Genomic DNA, 19,591 nt, shown 5'->3' on the forward strand with positions numbered 1-19,591 from the left:
TGACTGGCTAGAAGATGCTTCAAGCGATGACAAAGATGACGAGGACAACAGCAACGTGGAAGGGAAGGGGAGGAAGATGAAAGGAGACAAAGGAACCACCAATGCACGAAATGGTCCGAGGAAAACAGGCCGGCAGCAACAAGGGCGCAAGGATCAAACCAACGTGCAGGATGACCCCGAAGAAGAGGATAATGTCAGTGACTATGAGAACGATGAGAACGATGATTGGAAAGTCTTCTTCGAAGTTGATCAAGCTAACTACTTCGACGACGACAGCGAGGCCGGATTACTTCAACATCCAGAGGCTGGTTATGCTCCTCTTGTGAGATATTAGACGCATCCATTACGTCCGACTAGATTTTCGCGGCTGTAGGATCACATTGTAATTCCTGTCAGGTTTCTGGATTGTGAACTCCTTCGTCCCCAATACCAAAGTCGGGTCTTCCAGCTGAATCTCGTATCTTAGCAACAGGGAGGCCATCATTTTCATCACAAATTGATTGGCGACATTCCGTCCAATGCATTGTCTGCTCCCATAGCCGAAGCCAAGAAAGCATAACTTCATCATTGCCAGATCCGCTTTCTCGTCCAGCCATCGCTCTGGCTTCCATGTGTCTGGTTCAGAGTAGACTGAGGCATTCCGCCCGATGGTGGCAGCGGGCACGCCAACATCCACGCCGCCTGGTACGTAGACGTCACAGATGACGGCACCGCCTGGTGGGGTCATACGTGGCATAGCGTAGCCAATGGGTGGATGCATACGCAGGCATTCTATCTCGGTCGCTTCGAGCAGACTCAATTTATTAAGCTTGGAGAATGGAATTGGGGCGGAAGCGTCGAGGTTATCCGGAAACATCTCCTCAAGCTGTTGGATGATGTTGCGTTTGACGGAGGGATTCTTGGAAAGATAGTAGGTCATCCAGTTCAAGGTGACACTTCCAGTACTAGCCCCAGCGACCCTAGAGCCAACATATGTAAGTCTCCTTCTTCAATCTGGAAAGTTGAAAAACTACTAACATTAAGGATGAAGCCTCAGCCCTAAGTTCTGGGAAGTCCATTCGTGCGCCGGTCTCTGGATCTTGTGCCTCGATGAATCGTTGCATAATATCTTGCCGTGGCTTTCCGCTCAAGGTTGTTTGCCTCCGGCTGTCCTGGAAGCGCTTTTCCAGGGCCCTCCTTGCGTACTCGAGATACTCGAGTCGTGCTTGCCATAATGTTTGAACATATGGCAGAGGTACCCAGCTAAGAACTTGCACATTATACTTTCCAAATGGCAGCATGCCGCTTAGATTGGCAAATCGTTGCGAGAGTTCAACTAGCTTTGAGTATCTGGCCGGCTTACCAGCGTCCAAAGTGCCAAAACCTTGACCAAAAGCAAGTTCACCCATCAGATCCATTGTGAAAAGTTCGAACCAAAAGTATATATCAAATGGCTGTGCCGTCTTGGCGAATGAATCCATTCTTCGGAGAAAACGTTCTATCATCATGTCTGCGTATTCCTCAAATAGGTATAGTGACTGCATGCTAAAGCTGTGTGCCACCATACGTCGCTTTATTGCGTGGCGCTTCTTAGATCGTGTGGAAAACAAGGATTCTCCAGTTGTAGAGAATGCATCGTACCAGCTTGATTTTCCAAACTCCTCTGCACCTTTCCCGTGCCCTGTGTGGGTTAGAAGTTATTCATGTAGAAGTACGGGTTGTTGATACCATAAATCGCTTTGACTGCCTCTGGGTGGTTGAAAGATACTGAGTTGGGGCCAGTCCGTACTGCCGCAGAGCCAGGATAAAGCGCAAACAGTTCAGTGGCCCATTGCGCGCGCCTTTTGTCTTTCAAGGCGTTTGCTTCGAGCACGTTCGATATGCGTGTGACCCATGGTCCTGGTATTTTACTTAGCGGAGAGAAGAACAGTCGGTATGTCAAGAGCGCTGCGTAATAGCCCGAAACAAGCAGTATCGGAAACCAAACTATGGCAAGAGGCATGTTGAGGACGTGTGAAGTATGCGTGCACTATGACCCCCATGGATGGTGTACGAGTAAAACTCTGGGAAGGCTAAAGTGAGGAGGGGAGAGCAGCCTTGTGTCTCAAAAGAGGCCTTCCACCACCGGGCAATTTGCGGGATCGCTGCTCCACATCAACAGCTTCTCCGCACGGCCCTCGGCCGCCGGCAGTTGCAGCGATGCGTCGAGTGTGGAGGCTCCCTGTATCTCCGCAGATTGATTATTACTTGGAGGGGCTCGCTGGGGCCCCCGGCCCCCGAGGACAGAGAGGGAAACGGCATGGAGATAATTACACAAGTCACCGAGCAATCAAGCGACTCCTGACTAGAAGACTGGCAGCCTCGTTAACGGACTCGGCGTAATGGCGAAAAACACCAACTGCCGACTGGACTTGGCGGTCGGTCGAAAGAAGCGTTTTGAACAAGCATCTGGCGGCTTGATTCATGTCCTAGGGAAACGCTTGTCCTCCGCCAGAGGCATATTCGGCACGAGGCACAGGGGTTAACTGTTCGAGAGAGTGCCGATTATGTACGGAGTACAATTGGACCCCACGATCGCTAGCCCGCTGTTGTAAAACCTCCACAGGTTTGAGACCAGCTCCACCACAATGGTAAGCCACTCCAAGGTCTGAGGTAGAGACGAACAAGCTCTCCCAAGCTTCGGCGCCTCGGAGACTGTAGGCTCTTGGAAATCACATGCGGGGCCCCTCGGGGGTGTTCCAACATAATCATGGGGCTTATATATCCATGCTCACCCGCCACTCGTGGGGAGAATGCTTTTGCACTTGCTCGCACTCTTCGATTGTAGCCGTCCTTCCCTAATGCATGATACAGCAGAGCATAAAGCCGTGGTGGAGGCGGAAGTTGAGCATGCTCATGAACAGCCTCGGGGGGATTCCCTCGGGTATCAAGATCCACACAAGGCTGCACTCGAGGACAGTCCCGAGCATGCAGAAAAGCTCAGTCTATCTGTCATTTTGTCCGCTTTGTTCCTGGGAACTTCCTTTACAGGTCCAATCATCTTTGGCTTTATACTTGCCACGCCTATCCTAGTACAACTGAGCGAGAAGCTTGGAGGCGAGAACATCTCTTTCTGGATTCCCTCTGGCTGGGGTGCCGCGGCTGCTGTCGGCTTTTCTATCGCAGGGCGTCTCTCGGACGTGTTTGGTCGCCGTTATGTCATTCTTGCAGGCCAGCTTCTGACTATCATTGGTGGTGCGATCGCATGTAGTGCGCAGACGATGAATCAGCTGATTGCAGGCGAAGTCATTCTTGGGGGTTCAATTGGCACGGTGTCGGTCGCATATGCAGGTAAGATTGGAAATCAACTCAAATCGTGCCTGTGGAAGTGCTAAGTCGAGTCAGGTATCTCTGAGATTCTACCCAATAAGTGGAGAGGCGTAGGCCTTGCCTGGACAGAATTCAATCTAGCGACCTGGGCCATTGCAGGCACATTATTGGCCAATGCACTCCTTTCGCATGCTAGTTGGCGTATCATGTTCTACATTGCTATGGGCTATGGAGCATTTTCCCTTGTCGGCACCTTTTTGGTATACTTTCCACCAAGTCACCCTCGCCCGGACGGCCTTACCAAGTGGCAGGAATTCAGAAAATTGGATTTCCTCGGTGCGGCTCTCTTTATCTCTGGGCTTGCGGTGTTCTTGTATGGGCTGAACTCTGGTGGAAACACCTATCCATGGAAGGCTGCCGGTACACTCGCGCCGCTCATTCTAGGCCTGTTCGTCTTTCTCGCTGCCTTCGTATACGACTTTACCGTGGCGAAAGATCCATTGTTCCCGTGGTATCTATTCAAGAGCTTTCGGGAATTTTCTGCACTACTTATGCTGGTATTTGTGGCCGGCATGGTATTTTTTGCTGCCTCTGCTCTTAACGCCCAGACAATTCTGTACCTGTACACTGCAGATCCTATCAAGATTGGAGTGTACTCTATTCCCTCGGGGTGAGTTTCTGTTTAATGGTCCAGTCAGACCTGTTGCTAACCTTCGACAGTGCTGGCCAACTCGTCGGTGGAGTTATTATTCCTGGCCTTGTGCACTATATCAAATACGTGCACTATCAACTTACCTTCTCCGTTTTCATGCAAACGCTCTTCTTTGGCCTCGCAGCACTTATTACGCCACACAATATCAACTGGGTGATGGCAGTTCAATTCCTTGCAATGCTGCCCTTCGGATGGATCACTCTGAATTGCTACACCACAGCCTCGCTACACGTACCACAGCGGGATTTAGGGGTAGCGATAGGATTGATTGGCACTTTTAGATCTCTCGGAGGAGCAGTAGGCTCAGTCATATTCTCGTCCATCTTCGGGCAGGTGTCTGCCAAGCAGATCGTCAGTCGCGTCACAGAAACTGCCACGAATGCGAATGTTTCGCCTGAGACAATCAAGGAGCTGATTGGGGCCGTCAAGTTAACCATAGTCGGTGTTCCTGGGCAAGCTGCTACTGTACCCAGTGTTTCCTCATCGGTGTTCTCGGACTGCGTGGAAGCCGCTCGGCTGGGATACGCGTACGGATTTCGCATCACCTGGCTCGCCTCAATACCCTTTGGCGTCATTGCTATGGCATGTGCCATAGCAGTCCGAGACCCCTCGAAATACTTCACCAACCACGTCGAAATTCATTTGGAGAAGGAAATTGGAGGAGGTCATCAATTAGATGAGTCGAAGGAGAAGGTTGTAACCTAAAACTATGGGTCTTGAAATCATTGCAGGCTGGTGATATTCAGTTCGAGGTCTTCTGAAGAGATAATTTCCAGGGTTGTGGTAAAAATCCCACAACTTGGGTTCCACCAGTTTTGTTGGCTTCTGATATTGAACTGTAATGATTTGAACACTAAGTCCAACTATTGCTTACACCCCACCGTTCAAAATATCTGTCGAGAGATTTCTTGAGCACGCCATCGGCGTTCCTCAGCCAGTCGGCATCTTCCACCCGAGTGCTAGTGTTGATGTGCTTCAGCGCGGCTCGAGCGTTGTAGGGGTACACAAGAGGCATAGCGTCAACCGTAAAGGTCACCGTGTTTGCGGTAGCCGGGGCAAGGAGGGACTCGGCTATGTCAATGACTATCTTCGTGACAGTTTCAAGCGCCTCCTGTGAGTTCCTGTACCATCCCTCGAGTGGTTTGAACTTGGCCCTAACAACTTGCGGTGGCTGTCTAAGAATGTGCCAGTGTAATGTGAAGAGTGCCCTAATCGGAGCGAGTGAGGTCAGCCTGGTGCCGTTCTCTATTTAAAAACCTGGCAATCATACACCAGGGCAACCATGATGGGCAACTCACCTGATAGCGAGATGCACTGCTGCGCAAAAGTTGCCACGCCGCGCGTGACCTTGCGGAATAACTAACGAAAGAAAGGTTTGAATAGAAGTATCAAGTCCATCCAGCTGGAGCAGTCTAGAATCAATGTCCACAGTTTCAAAACTTTTGAAAACTTGATCCAGAAGACAAGTCGCTTGTGCTGTTCGTCCGAACCCTCCAACCTTTGGTGCTGTCAGACAAGACACAGGGATAGTAGGCACCGATTGAGGGCTTAAGACGTCGAGCTGATCGAGAACTTCAGATTCAAGTGGTAGCTGAGTATGACCCCTAGGAAAGATTGTAACCAATGGCTGGTCGAAGGCCATAACCTCATTGAGGAAGGCTCTGCCAGCAGTACTATTTTTAGCGTTCATTTCGTCGATGACTTGCCAAGTGCACCATGAAAGACATACCGCTCACAAACAACAAGTCCCCACCACGTATTCGCTGCTTCCTCAGTTTGCAACAAGAGGTGCGAATCTGAACTGGTACTAGATTCACCTGTCATTTGTGTAGGGAAACTTTCCCGGGTGTGGATGCGGGCGGCGTATGCCATTCGCGCACTGCCCGCAATAGTCACAAACGCATCATCCGGTCGGCCGTGCATGTATTCATACACGGCCAACAAAACCCCTGCTTGGATCAGTGGAATGGACGGTGTGCAAGATACCTGAGTCTGTGAAAAGAGGGCCCTCGCAGTGAGGTAGAGGGACTCTTGTTCGATGGACCAGGACACTCCATGCGAATGTTGATGTCCTAGTGCAGGAGCGTGCGTAATTAGACAGAGAACCAGCAGCAGGACCGAAAAGTCAGCGGCTGGGGCTTCTCCCAGGGTGACAAGGTTGTTATAAAAGCGTGTCCGGGAAATGATGGGAAGATGGCGGTGGAAACCCTGAAAGTAGCGAGCGCTAATGTCGTCTACAAACTGTCCCGTGCCACGAATAATACCGTGAACCTCAAGATACACCTGGCCTCTGGTTCCTGTTGGTCAGCAGTCTGCTCTGACAAGATTTAACACGTAAGACAACTGGATGGCCCAGTGTCAATTTCTACTGAGTGTTGACAAGGAAACTCAACTGGTGCACCACGCTTGTTGTCCGGTCTAGTGGTACATTCTTAGATGGTGTCAAGCGAGAAGAGACAAGATTCTCAGGGGGCCTTGCACCCCAGGTCAGCGCAGCATTATGATCCCGGTGTTGCGATGAGAGCGCATAAACACAGTTCAGCCCTTTCCTGAGCAGATATGTGAGCTTAGCCGTTGTTGACGGCGGGGACGGGTGCAAGTGGGAGAAGGAGGACAGCTGACCGAGTGCAATATCCACAAGATGGCAAAAACCTGTTGCATTTCTTCTTTCGAGTTTTGCAAGTCACGCAAGCCTGGGCGGTTGGAGCTGAACGTAGTCGAGTACTGTTGGTCGCCATTATGAGTCGGGGTTGAGGCCCTGGGAATGCATCAGATATGGAAACTGAGCAATAAAATAGAAACCTCACTGCACCCGTTGACCGATTGGGTGCGATTTATGGAGATAAGTGTGGGTCTTGCACTGATAATGCGCCCCAGCTGATTTCCGACAATTCAGGCTCCTGGTACATATGAAACTGATCTGATTGTTAAGTTGAAGTTGATGTCGAGATCGGCTGAGACCTTGACAAATGCATTGCTGTCGGATGAAGGTGTCGGGCCAAGACCGTCGGACGGTGTCGGACTCTGTCGGGTGCTAGGCTGAAAACGAATAAGGCTGAGGCTGATATCGAGGACTGATGGACTATGCAACAAACCCCTGGAAGTCATACATTAGCCCTATCATTAGGATTCATTCTTAGCAACATCATTCGGCTTCGCTACAGATACGGCAGCATTCTCGGTGATTTTTGTGTTCCATATGCTCCGGCGGGAGTTTAGAGCCTTGAAAGGTAAATCTCAACTTCTTTAGTATAAAATGACGACTTCACGAGTTGTAGAATGCTTTCCATTCATTGCCCGAGTGAAACCAAACGTGTTAGGTGCAACTGAACAAAGATGGGTGACGATTCAGTGAACGAAAGTGGTGACAGAAGTGGCGTCGAGGTGCAAAAGGAACACGAGACGACACCAAGAAAGCCCGACTTACTTCCGGAGGAAGGTTTCCAAGGCTGGCTTTGTGTTTTCGGAGCCTTTCTGTGCCTTTTCTGCTCCTTCGGATTCTTGAATGCGTATGTCTTTTATTAAACTTCCACCAAATATAAGATGGACCATGGTATGCTAACCAGGCCGCCACCAGCATTGGGGTTTTCCAAACGACATACCAAGACACGTATTTGAGCAACTACACACCCTCAGACATCGCTTGGATTTTCGCAGTTCAGCTGGCACTCTTATGGGCACCAGGGCCGTTTTTTGGACGCCTCGTCGATACTTATGGACCCGCGCCTGTTCTCTACCCAGGCGCCTTTCTGTGTATATTCGGTCTCTGCATGACCAGTCTAGCGACGGAATACTATCAAATATTCTTGGCACAAGGACTTGCATTTGGTCTTGGGGCGGGGGCTGTGTTCACAGCAAGCACGGTTTGCGTGGGACAATGGTTTCTTCGGCGGCGTGGTCTGGCCATTGGCATCGTTACTACGGGTAGCAGTCTCGGCGGTGTCATTTACCCAGTCTTCCTGGACAAGATTATCCTCCAGGTGGGCTTTCCCGGCGCTTTAAGATATACTGCTCTACTCATGGGAATTCTCCTGGCTTCGTCTTGCTTCATGATCAAGGCTCGATTGCCGCGCGAAAAGTGGAATCCGAATACCAAGTGGTTCGACCCATTGCTTTTCAAGGACAAACAGTTTGCTCTGTACACAGTGGGAACTTGGTTGGTCATGTAAGTTGGCGTACAGACACCTATCTTCTGTGTCCATGGTAAACATTGACTCACTGACGTTGGATTGGAAAGGTGGGGTATCTGGGCGCCGTTTGACTTTGTTTCGAGCTTCGCACTGAACGAGGGATTCCAGCCCGATCTGGCGCTCTACTTGATATCCATCATCAAGTGAGTTTGATCAATGAACCTCATGCTTCATTCCAAGCCAACGTGTCCAATGCTGATTTTTTTTCGTCACTCAGCGCAGCCTCAATCCCTGGCCGGATCGTGCCCCCTCATCTGGGAGATAGGATTGGACACTTCAATGTGATTACCGCCTGTGCATTGTTGATGGGAGGCTCCATGCTTACGCTATGGCTTCCTTTCAACTACCATCATTCGCACGCCGGCACCATCATCTTTGCTGTTGTCTATGGGCTTGTCAGTGGTGGCTTCATTTCCTTGATGATACCTTGCGTATTCAAGTTGGGTAGTCTAGAGACATTGGGTCACCGGTTCGGAACCTTCCAAATAGTAGTTGCAACGAGGTTAGTATCCCTCCAACTGCGGTATCACATCTTATCAGGAATTAAACGCCCATGCTAATCCGATATAGCATGCTGACAGGGCTGCCCATCATGGGTGCCATTTTGAACAATCAAAACAAGGTCGACTTCTCAGGTCTCCAGATTTTTGCCTCTGTTTCGACTTTGGTGGGCACGGCACTGCTTGCAGCATCAACGTACTATCTAGCAAAGGCTCGCAAGATCTGGACGATCTAAAGGGTGGCCTCACGAATACCGAAAGATTCTGAACTTTCTGCGACATCAGGTGGCTCTTAGGGGCGAGCTCCTCGCAGGCCCCAGAAGGTGCATCAGCCACGATATTGCAACAGGGCCAAAATGTCTGGGCCTTGTCACTTGAGGGGTACGGAGTGAAGGGGCCACAAATTGAAAAATGCTTGAGAATGGCCTTCAATACGAAGTGTCACGATCCGATCACCCGACAAATCGACGCCAGTACCTTTTGTCAAATGTTTACTGCCTTCGGGAAGAATTGTCGCTAATGTTACCATACGCGTTTCGAGACGGTGAGCCTGGGTACAAATATTACAATTAATTAGCTAAAGGTCCACAACCCACATACATACTTTACCAAGCGAAGCTACTTGGAGATGATCATAAATTTGCAATGCTTATCTGCCGGCCGTAAGGTGCGGCCAAGACCTTTCAAGATCATGAGGAGATTGAGGATCTGTATCTGGAGCTCTCCCGAGCGAACTAGAAGATAGATCTGTACGAGTGCTTTACAGAGGATTCTCAGCTAATGACAACTGACGTAAGACAACCGGGCCTCTAGAGCCATTCATTTGACAAAAGATCACAAGTTGGAAGCTTCAGTTGGCCGAGAGCGATTGTGTTCATAGCACAAGCAGAAAACAGCTACTGTGTTCGAAGGGCATGAATACTTGTGTTCTCGTTTCTCTACTTTCAGATCCAAGGATCTTACTCTTTATCCCTTGGCGCGATGTCCTCGCGTACACAATATTGGTTTACCATTACCGAGCATTTCCAACTATAGAAAGAGCACACCATCAAGATTATTTTTGCATTTCTCCTCACATACTAGAGTTCTTAAAAGGGGCAGTATATCAGGTGGTGGATTGTAATGCGTGCAAAGATATGATGTATGCTTGCGAAGATGACATATAGAATATTCAGACAACAAAGTCGTTAACCGTCTCTAGTGGCGGAGAACATTTCCGTGGGAGTGGCCAATGCCTTGGCGGCCGGACAAGTGACGCTTGAAACCAGCCTCATAGGGGTGCTTGTCGTGGCCACCAGCAGCCCGGTAGGCGTCGTAGTTTGAGCACTCTTGCTTGAACTCAGCGCCGTAGTAGTCCTTGATCTCGGCAGGGCGCTCGAGATACTGGAGACCCATACCGCCATCAGCGTGCCAGATCAAGTGGCAGTGCATCACCCAGGCTCCAGGGTTGTCGGTCTCGAACCCGATGACAGTCCAGCCAGAAATGAAGGCGGTGGGGCTGCCGCCACCAAAGAGCAGAGCGGTATCTCGTCGGATCGGGTTGTCGAAGTTGAGTTGTCCAACCATGTCAGATGTGAAAACACCACGACCTTGTCCGAGGACGGAGAAATCGTGTCCGTGAAGATGCATGGGATGCGAGGTCTGGAAGTTGTTCTGAATAACGAAGTATACCCATTCGTTGGCAGGACCATCGAGCACGGCACTGTTTCCGTACAAGGAGCTGTTGTAGGCCAAGCCAGGCAGCGTGGACAGAGTCTTGAGTGTGGGCTCCTCAAAGGTCACGTTAATGGTCTTGCTGCCAGCCGGGGTGGCGCTGTTTGTGGAAAGATCGGTCGACGCTCCTCCGAGATACCATCTGAGAATAGATCCAAAGCCATCAAAGACCTGACTGCCAGCGTTTCCGGCCGGGAGAAGCTTGACCTTCTGTTGGAACTCTGAAGCGGAGCCGGCGGACTTCTTGAAGTGGGGAACGAGGCTTGCTAGAGGCTCATCGTTGCAAATACCAGCGGTAACGATGGTGGCGTTGCTGGATACTGGAGTAGCTGCGCAAGCACCCTCGTAGGTAAAGATACCATTTGAATTGCCCAGGCCATTGTTCAAAGATGTAGCACCACAGCCGGTTTGCGAAACAGCACGCAAGAAGTAGGCTCCATCGGGCTGTATATCATTAGCTAGGGGGAGGGCTCTGTGGAGGGAAGCTTACTTGGTTCGCCTCAAGAATGACATTGTATCGCTGCCCTGGTTGAATCCATAGGACCTCGGTGTCATAAGGGACGACTGGGGTGAAATCGGCGCTAACGACCTTGATCTTGTGGTTGTCAAATCGGACGGCGAAGGCAGATTGAGCAGCACTGATCAAACATTAGTAAGGACATTTGAATCAGCTTCGGTGTGGTTACCTGTTGATGATACGGAACAAGTGCTTTTTGCCCTTCTTCACAACCCAGCGTGCACTCTCACCAGTGCTTCCATCTGGAGACTTATTCTTTCCGTTGAGCAAGTAGTTTGTCGATGCGGGCAAGGCTCCTCGGACTCTGGCAATGTTCCAGGCCATCTGGAAGATAGTTTGGCTGAAAGTCTCATCAACCATGATTGTGCCCATATCATAGTCGTAGTTTGCCGTGGCAGGCCCGTGAATGATGATGGGGCCTCGAATACCACCTCCATATTGAGCCAAGGCGTGAGAGTGATACCAACCGGTTCCATAAGTAGAGGCGTGCCAGGTGTAGGTTCGGCCGGTCCCTGGTGCGATACCACACTCAGTAACACCGGGGACACCATCCTGGTCATTCGAGCCAGTTTGTCGGATACCATGCCAATGGATAGTAGTGGCATTATCGGTCAGTCCGTTGATGACAGTGACCTCGACCATGTCACCCCAATTAGCGATGATGGGCTCACCAGGAGTCTTGCCATTGATAGCGAACGAAGACTTGGGGGTGCCGTCAAAGTCGATCAACTCTGAAGTAATGGTCAAAGTGTAGCGCTTGGTATTACCAGTCTGGAAAGTGGTGTGGGTATCATCATCAACAGACCGGCTTCCGCACCAACGGCCACGGTTCTCAGCATTGTTGCATGTTGGAATATCAATACCCACTGACGAAGCTGTTGGTCCACATGACGAAGTTGTGGTAGCACTTGTTGTGGTTTGGCTCGTTGTGGTTCCAGACACCGAGGTGCTCTGTCCTGTACTAGTGGTGCCCGATGGAACCGAGTGGCTGCTTGTAGTGTCGTGACCATCATGGCTGGTGGTGGTTTCGGGGTGTACAGGGCTGGTGGTGGTACCAGGGTGCTCATGACCATCGGTGGTTGTGCCTGTGGTACTGCTCGATCCCCATCCACCATTTCCACCAGTGCCAGTGGTGCTGCTAGAGCCCCATCCACCATTTCCTCCTGATGGACCACCGGTATGGCTGCTGGAGCCCCAGCCACCATCGCCGCCGGTTGGTCCAACTGTATTGCTGCTGGAACCCCAGCCACCGTTTCCTCCTGATGGACCACCGGTGTGGCTGCTGGAACCCCATCCTCCGTCATGACCTCCGGGAGTGGTTGTTGCTGGGGCAGGATTGACCTTGGTGGTAGTTGTCGGGAGATCGGCTTCGCAGGTGAACAGATCAGTCATGGGGCATACTGTCACAGTTCTAGTGGAGGTGAAGTAAACGATCACGTCCGCTTCGGGCTTGTTTGCAAGTGCATGAAAGGAAAAAAGCGGCGAGAGGGCCGCCAGATAGGTGAACGACCTCATGCTGAATATTACTAAAAGGAGTGACTGTACAATAACGAAGGGACGAAAGCAAATGCTTTCAAGAGGTGATACAGACGGAAGAAACGTAGAGACGAAAAGATCACGACTACGCGAGGGGGACTTGAGTCTCGCACCTTGTAATATAGCTATTCATCGCCGACTTGGCCATCCCCAAGGTACCGTGTCAAACAAAGCGCGTATGAGGTGGATCTACGGCTGACTCCAAGAGAAAAGCCATGTGGGTGAATCATTGCTTAGGAGATTAAACGAAGCCTGAAAAAGGGGAGGCCAAGCAGAAGATATCCATCTTTAGAGAGCCAAGTTCTTGTCGGAGGGAACAAGACTCTCATTGAGGAGTGGAAAGACGTGGAGTTTTTTCCAAGACAAAGTGGTTGCACTGATCGATACCTTAAGATTACGAGCCAAGCAGACCGTGAAACATGCAGGAGAGAGAGCGGAGATGTGTCAGAAAGGGTCAAGCATCGATCAATCGAACGCAGATACCAGCTGTCGTTGAACGACGTCTATACGTCTGTCATTGCCACGATGCGTCCATGTCTCTATTCTCTATATGAGAAACCTGCACTGTCGACTGAGTCGCAGTTGAATTGTAAATCAGGTGGGCTCGACGGCTCAGCAGGCACAACATCAGAAACTCAGGAGAAAATGCCGAGCCTTGCCCAGGGTGCCAAGGTTGTGAGCCAAGATCGGCTTAGCCACAACGGAACTTTGCTGAAATTGCGATCTCAGTCCTGACTCTCAATTGGTGGTGTAACGCCAATTGTGTATCACTTGCCCATAGCCCTGGCTTTCTTCGCTTGCACAGGGCTGAGCACTCGAACGTGATATCACCAGCTGCCCCGTACGATGGAACAGGAGTGCAATGATATTTGACGGGTCGGCGATTCAGATTCCACCATGGACCTTCCTCCCGACTTGGCGAAAATCTCTCACAACATTCGGTGCGCCTGCTCCCTGCTATGAAGGCCTCGAACCTGGAACAGGGCAGATTACCCAGCATCCGCAAATCCAGACGCGACGCGCTGTGTATGTGGACTGACGAGTCCGACCCACAGTACACTGCCAATAGCAAACAAGGCCACCCAAGGCCGACACTAGAATAAGAATTCATGGGAGCACCATGATTGGACTTTTGAGATCCATTATTACCAGGCACCTTGAAGCAGAAGACCAGCGACGCGCAAGGTCTTCTCCTCAGTTATCCTACGAGGTATTCCGCAGACGGTACGCTTCAGTACGAGATCATCAGCTTTGTGATCTGGAGACATCTTCGCCACATCGCATGAAAATTAAACCTGAAATTACTTCCGTCATCCGTTTCCCCTATCCGACTGCATTTTGAGGCTGCCTGTTGCATCATCACTCCTGTCTGCCAATTGAAACCGATTCAAGATCCATTTCTTGGGAGTAAGACCTTGTCAGGTTGTTGTTATCAGCTCAAGCTAGCCCGTAAAAAATAATTGCAGTAGGCGTCAGGAAGCAGCTGCACCTCGCCCAATTCATTTGAAACTGTTAGCGCCACATTATCAGCAGATGGGAATTCCCATCTGCTGAGCCACAGGGCTTTTTGCTGATATAAGAATGGATGAGTTGCAATGGCTTTAATTAACATTTCGATGGACCCAGATCCGCCACAGCCACTGGGAAAATCTTGCACCAGTAAGCAGTTCCCTGATGTATATATCTTTGATTCAATTGACACGCGCCTGTGTCTCTCAATACGGTTCATGACAAATGAACGGATCGATATCTCACCGAGCCTTTTGAACAGGGGAATAAGCTTACTTAGTTACGTAAGGGAGAACATCTTGCAGGGCCTGTGCTTGCTTGAGAGACCATACTACCCCGAATTACTGCGTGAATAGTAAGGGTTCGTTGCGAGCTTACCGCCCTCGCAAACGCAGCATTGAGCGTGCCATGGCTGGAGCCCCGAATCGTCTCGATGCCACTGTTATGGCTATCCCGCCTCTCATACAAGGTGTAGTTGGTGGCATAACGCAGCTTGGGCAATGCCAAAACTCTCGCCTCTTTTGATATCAGGCCCAAACCGACTTACATTCGGACTGCGAATGCGGAATGGACTGTGGGACTTCTGAATGAAGTATGGTAGGCTCATTTGAGACATGTCCAGCACATCAGCGTACTTTGTGCCTTCGAGTTCGAATGCCGCTTTAGTCCCTACGCTGGCTTTTATGATCAGGACACGGGTGTGTTCTTGAGTAGTGTTCTTCGAGCAAGGGATGCAATCGAGCGCGTGGTCAATCACAGACAAAAATCTGGGATCGGTTGCTAGCTGCGGAGAAGGATGAAGTTCACCTACTTGTACTGCGATAAATAACCTTGAGGATGAACGTTTACGATGAGATTGGGAGAGAGGACAAACGTCTGGCTGCCATCGTTATCCGCATGCAGCCTCTCCGCGATGCAGGACAAGCAATAGGACATACCGCTTTGAAGAGCTCGTACGGAGTACTGTGAGGAGATACTTGCTCCAAGCTAACCGAATTCTCCACTTGTGAGAGTGTATAAATTGGTCTTCGGACCAGTTACCGGCCGAGACATTTCACAGAGGGGTAAATGCCAGACTGTTCCGCCAACCAAATGTTACAGTATACTGAGTCTTGACATGTTGCAATAACTATGCTGACAAGAACGCATACGCATTGATGCCAGAGTCACTGAATCGGCACCACGGATAGATATGGAAAGCTTATCACGAGCAAATTCGAGTCTGGTAGGTCAATTCGGTGCCTCACGCTCAAGGAGGGTCGTGAATTGTGCTGTTCGTCGGGGGTTAACCTATAATTATGTGCCTCGTCGTCATAGGAAAGGGTTGGTCATATTTTCTGGTCGCCGAACTTGTCTAGTGGGACAGGCTTTTTAACTTCGAGGCTGGTTCCCGTGACTTCGGCAAACATTCTCGGTATGGACAGGAGCTTTCCCGGATGTGGCGTAGCTTGGGCGGGTGGCTCCAGCTCGGGGTCTACAATATTACTAAGGAGCTTTGCTCACCGATAACTGTCAAACGCTTTGTACTGTACTTGAGGTAGCCCATACCCCGAGAAGTCTATTCGAGCGTGCGTCTACTCTGCAGGCGTGTCGGGGATCACAACATGGCCACCTTCCACCAAGTATAGGCACGGAGTACGTGTCCTACGTTCCCATTGGAAAGGGCCGATTCAGCTGAGAGCCCTGTCCTCGTTCATGTCGGCAATCTAGGGGCTTAGGCCACCCGATCGAGTTCCATGGTAGTCCAATTCAAGGATGCAGTGTCAATGCACACGTTTTTTCGGGGAAGCACGAGCGAGCTGGAATGCCATTTCGCGAACGACCTTCAAACTCAATAAAAACACTCATAACCTTGAGAGCTACAATTTCACAAATGAATGAGCCTGTACTGCGCCTTCCTGTCCACCATCCAATACTTAATAGCTTTCTTTCGCCTGTAACCATTATTGCTGTTGACCACTGTTTGAGAACAAGCACCACTCGAATTTATGCGTGCCACCATGGCAACCGTCGACATCGAATCTGTGTCCCAAGACCTCTTTACCAACACCTCAATCCAGTCCTTCTCATGGCAAGAGCTCACTGTGACGGTCAAGGACCGCAAATCGAAGCTGCCTCTCACCATTCTTGATTCCTGTAGTGGCAATGTGCAGGCCGGGCAACTGGTCGCATTAATGGGCCCAAGTGGCAGCGGGAAGACAACATTGCTTAACGTTCTGGCCATGCGATCACAAATCCAATGGGCAGGCCAGCTACGTCTCAATTCCAATCCCATTACCAAGACTGGCCTTCGAGGAATTTCGCGATACGTCGAGCAGGAGGATGCTCTCATTGGAAGTTTGACAGTACGAGAGACCATCGACTTTTCGGCCAGACTTGCGCTTCATGGGGTAAAGAGAGACACCAGGCGTGCAATGGTCAATTCCCTTATAACGGCGTTCGGCCTACGAGACCAGCAGGACACCATCATAGGAACACCGATTAGAAAAGGCATCAGTGGTGGCCAGAAGCGCCGTGTTAGTGTTGCGAGCCAGCTGGTCACATCGCCAAAAATCCTCTTTCTCGACGAGCCCACCAGTGGACTCGACTCTGCTGCAAGTTACGAGGTCATGAAGCTGATCTCCGAGGTGACAAAAAAACACAAGTTGATTGTGATAGCGTCGATCCATCAGCCATCCACGACAACATTTGAGCTGTTCGACAAGCTACTACTCTTATCTCATGGGAAAACGTGCTATTTCGGTCCAGTCCAGGAAGTCGACGCATACTTTGGAAATGTGGCGCCAATCCCGATGCATACCAACCCTGCCGAATTTCTGCTGGACCTTGTCAATACCGACTTTACGGACAATCCATCAGGAAAGGTCGACCTTGCAAGAATTCAGAGCTGCTGGACTGACTCAGCCATGAGCCAGTCCCTAGAAACGGAACTCTTCGCTGAGAAACCAACGAGGGGAGGCCCTCTTGAGCTAGAGAGCTCCAGAGGCAGAGGTAATGGCTTACAACTTGACTTACCAGTAACTTTACTGCACCGGAACTTCATCAAGTCTTATCGTGATCTCCTCGCATACGGCACACGTGTTGCCATGTACACGGGCTTGGCAATCCTGATGGGCACGGTATGGCTTCGCTTGGATTATACACAGTCTTCCATCCAGCCATTCATCAATGCATTATTCTTCGGCGGTGCTTTCATGTCATTCATGGCGGTCGCGTATGTTCCCAGTGTCATCGAGGACCTTTGGACTTTCAATAAGGAGTACGCGAACGGGCTCTACGGTCCGCTGAGCTTCATGGTTGCCAATTTTTTGATCGGAATTCCATGGCTGTTGTTGATCACACTGATCTTCAGCGTGATCACCTATTGGTTGTCCAACTTTCATGCGACCGCAAGCGGATTCTGGATATGGGTGTTGTTCCTTTTCCTCGACTTGCTGGCTGCAGAAAGCCTTGTGGTTCTCTTCAGCTCAATATTCCCCATTTTTGTGGTCGCCTTGGCAGCCATTGCATTCGCTAATGGCCTGTGGATGAGTGTGGGTGGATTTCTTGTCCCAATGGGCACACTAAACGTTTTCTGGAAATGTAAGGAAGTTTCTCGCTATGTTTCGATAATATGTTAGCTAACCAGGACTCTTTCAGATGTTTTCCACTATATCGATTACCAAGCATACGTTTTTCAGGCCATGATGGTGAATCAGTTCAAAAACACCGTATACGACTGCGACCCTACTGGCCAGTCGAGTTATTATTGCATGTACAAGAGCGATCTCCAGGACCAGGGTAAGATAAGAGGTACTGCAGTCCTGGAGGCATATCATTACTCCCACGAGGACGGTAAAATATGGGAATGGTTTGGCATAATGCTGGGCATCATCGTGGTTTATAGGCTACTTGGATTTTTGGCTCTGTGGCTTCGAACTCGGGGTTCTCGCTAAAGGCGCATACTTGTCGGTCACGCCCTACCGCGTGCCCACGGGGCAGGGGCATTATTTACGGGTGCATCAAAGGCCTACTACTGGCAGCGAGAGTCGGAATTCAGTTCACACTGATAGACCCCTGTTTTTCTCAATTTCTGCATTGACTTTTTAGATTCTTTTCTGTTTGCCGTAGACTAAACAAATTCAAGCTGGTCTGGTGCCAATTTAAAGCAAGCCCCGTTCAGTTACTAGATTATACTACTTATCCTTCTCCATTAAGCGAGAGGAGGACGCTTCTTATTCCGTCTGGCCAGAGAACACTGGCGACCCTCTTCTACATTTGAATCAGTATTATGTGCACTTGGCGCTCCACAGGGGCATTTCTCGAAAACCACTGGGGTGGAAAGCTATGTGCCTGGTGTTCTTTCAATGTTGAGATACTATGTACTCGGTACTGCATATCTCGTACTCTTAGCCCCTTTCGAACGGGCACAGGATCTCGATTGCTTGCTGCTTCGGTTCCCTGCGTGGGAGTAAGAGGTACGGAGTACGAAGTACTGAACTGAATGATACCCAAGCTTTAACGCGCCTGTCAGATGTAGACGAAATTGTCTCCGATTTCAGGGATTGCTGGACACCAACAGTCCATCTAGGCCACGATGTTCGCTTCAGCGAGCGTTCCGAGTGGTTGGAGACAAAAATGCAAGCGGTGTACTCGGTACCCGAGACTTCAATTCTATCAGTGGGTAAGTTCTTCCTCTCTGGCAATTCTGACGGGTCGGGGAAGTCAAGCTTCACTACGGAGATCCTTTGCGATGTGTCCCATCTAACTTTGGAGTCATGAGGTTTGAGTCTTCCCAGAGAGAAGATGTAGTGTGCTATCAAGTCAATCAAGTTGATTGGCTCAGGACTGCAATGCTTCTGCGAACAGTTGTGATGCTTCGCCATCTAATTAGGCTAATTAACTAACGAGAGTCTCGATGCGGCTACCGAACGAGGCTGCGCTTGATAGCGCCTAATGCAGAGCCTAACCCCCCCCTTCAACCTTTCTAATCGCACCACTTGGATGGTCAATCCCATCACGCAATTCAATGGTGTTCTTCTAGTCTTCCAGGTACAGCTTGTACGTGAGTTTAGGAATATATTATGTTGCTTGCATTCGGTGTTCAAGGCCTCACAGGGGTAGAGAATCAATCTTCAAGTAGAGATGTTTTAAATTCCTCCGGCGGAGGTAGTCTACTTGTCCACGGTTTGGTCACTCCGGTGGAAGTGAGCCAGGTCTTTTGCTGTGAGGAGTTCCTTCAGGCCCCCAGACCAGGCAAGCGCTCCACCTAAAGTAAAGTCTTTCTCAATCTCTCAGGCCCATTTAGGGGGATTCACCCTGCAAAAGCGCCATTAGCAACGACCGTACGGAGTACTTGCATAAAACCACCGTCCCCGCCACGATAACCGATGGATTTCCCCAAAGTCTACCCCAGAAATGGATTGCAATCTCCGACTCACCATGCTTCGGAGGAACAAGAACATGGTTGTCGATGAGATTCTTGCGTAGAAAATTTCTTTCCATCGTACGACTGATGATCTTTCGAGTTGTGAGCACGGAAAGAGTGAGATCGCCTCTGCTGACGGCTGGTGCAGTATAGGGAGACACAATGCACATCTATAAAATGCACTCCCCTGGCATGCTTCGACCACCGTTGTTTCGGCCG

At 50.2% G+C, this 19,591-nt stretch overlaps 6 protein-coding genes across 6 annotated transcripts; 3 read left to right on the forward strand and 3 right to left on the reverse strand.

Annotated features, from left to right (window-relative positions):
- Positions 1–343: 343 nt before the first annotated feature.
- Positions 344–1,981, reverse strand: A1O9_02621 (uncharacterized protein; the record flags this gene model as incomplete). The annotated part of the gene is made up of 3 exons (XM_013408192.1): positions 344–959; positions 1,018–1,660; positions 1,708–1,981. 3 exons carry the CDS (start codon positions 1,979–1,981, stop codon positions 344–346), a joined length of 1,533 nt encoding a protein of 510 aa, XP_013263646.1.
- Positions 1,982–2,819: 838 nt separating this feature from the next.
- A1O9_02622 (uncharacterized protein) lies at positions 2,820–4,705 on the forward strand (the record flags this gene model as incomplete). The annotated part of the gene is made up of 3 exons (XM_013408193.1): positions 2,820–3,309; positions 3,364–3,958; positions 4,009–4,705. The coding sequence occupies 3 exons, from the start codon at positions 2,820–2,822 to the stop codon at positions 4,703–4,705; spliced, it is 1,782 nt and encodes a 593-aa protein (XP_013263647.1).
- A 148-nt stretch (positions 4,706–4,853) lies between these two features.
- A1O9_02623 (uncharacterized protein) lies at positions 4,854–5,690 on the reverse strand (the record flags this gene model as incomplete). The annotated part of the gene is made up of 2 exons (XM_013408194.1): positions 4,854–5,208; positions 5,299–5,690. The coding sequence occupies 2 exons, from the start codon at positions 5,688–5,690 to the stop codon at positions 4,854–4,856; spliced, it is 747 nt and encodes a 248-aa protein (XP_013263648.1).
- Positions 5,691–7,336: 1,646 nt separating this feature from the next.
- A1O9_02624 (uncharacterized protein) lies at positions 7,337–8,926 on the forward strand (the record flags this gene model as incomplete). Its single annotated transcript, XM_013408195.1, has 5 exons — positions 7,337–7,509; positions 7,578–8,165; positions 8,238–8,333; positions 8,408–8,692; positions 8,761–8,926. The coding sequence occupies 5 exons, from the start codon at positions 7,337–7,339 to the stop codon at positions 8,924–8,926; spliced, it is 1,308 nt and encodes a 435-aa protein (XP_013263649.1).
- A 961-nt stretch (positions 8,927–9,887) lies between these two features.
- On the reverse strand, positions 9,888–12,312 carry A1O9_02625 (uncharacterized protein; the record flags this gene model as incomplete). Its single annotated transcript, XM_013408196.1, has 3 exons — positions 9,888–10,847; positions 10,894–11,041; positions 11,090–12,312. The coding sequence occupies 3 exons, from the start codon at positions 12,310–12,312 to the stop codon at positions 9,888–9,890; spliced, it is 2,331 nt and encodes a 776-aa protein (XP_013263650.1).
- Positions 12,313–15,965: 3,653 nt separating this feature from the next.
- A1O9_02626 (uncharacterized protein) lies at positions 15,966–17,900 on the forward strand (the record flags this gene model as incomplete). Its single annotated transcript, XM_013408197.1, has 2 exons — positions 15,966–17,547; positions 17,605–17,900. 2 exons carry the CDS (start codon positions 15,966–15,968, stop codon positions 17,898–17,900), a joined length of 1,878 nt encoding a protein of 625 aa, XP_013263651.1.
- Between the last annotated feature and the right edge of the window lie 1,691 nt (positions 17,901–19,591).

This window comes from Exophiala aquamarina, assembly GCF_000709125.1.
Source record: "Exophiala aquamarina CBS 119918 chromosome Unknown aczIA-supercont1.2, whole genome shotgun sequence".
Lineage (NCBI taxonomy): Eukaryota > Fungi > Ascomycota > Eurotiomycetes > Chaetothyriales > Herpotrichiellaceae > Exophiala > Exophiala aquamarina.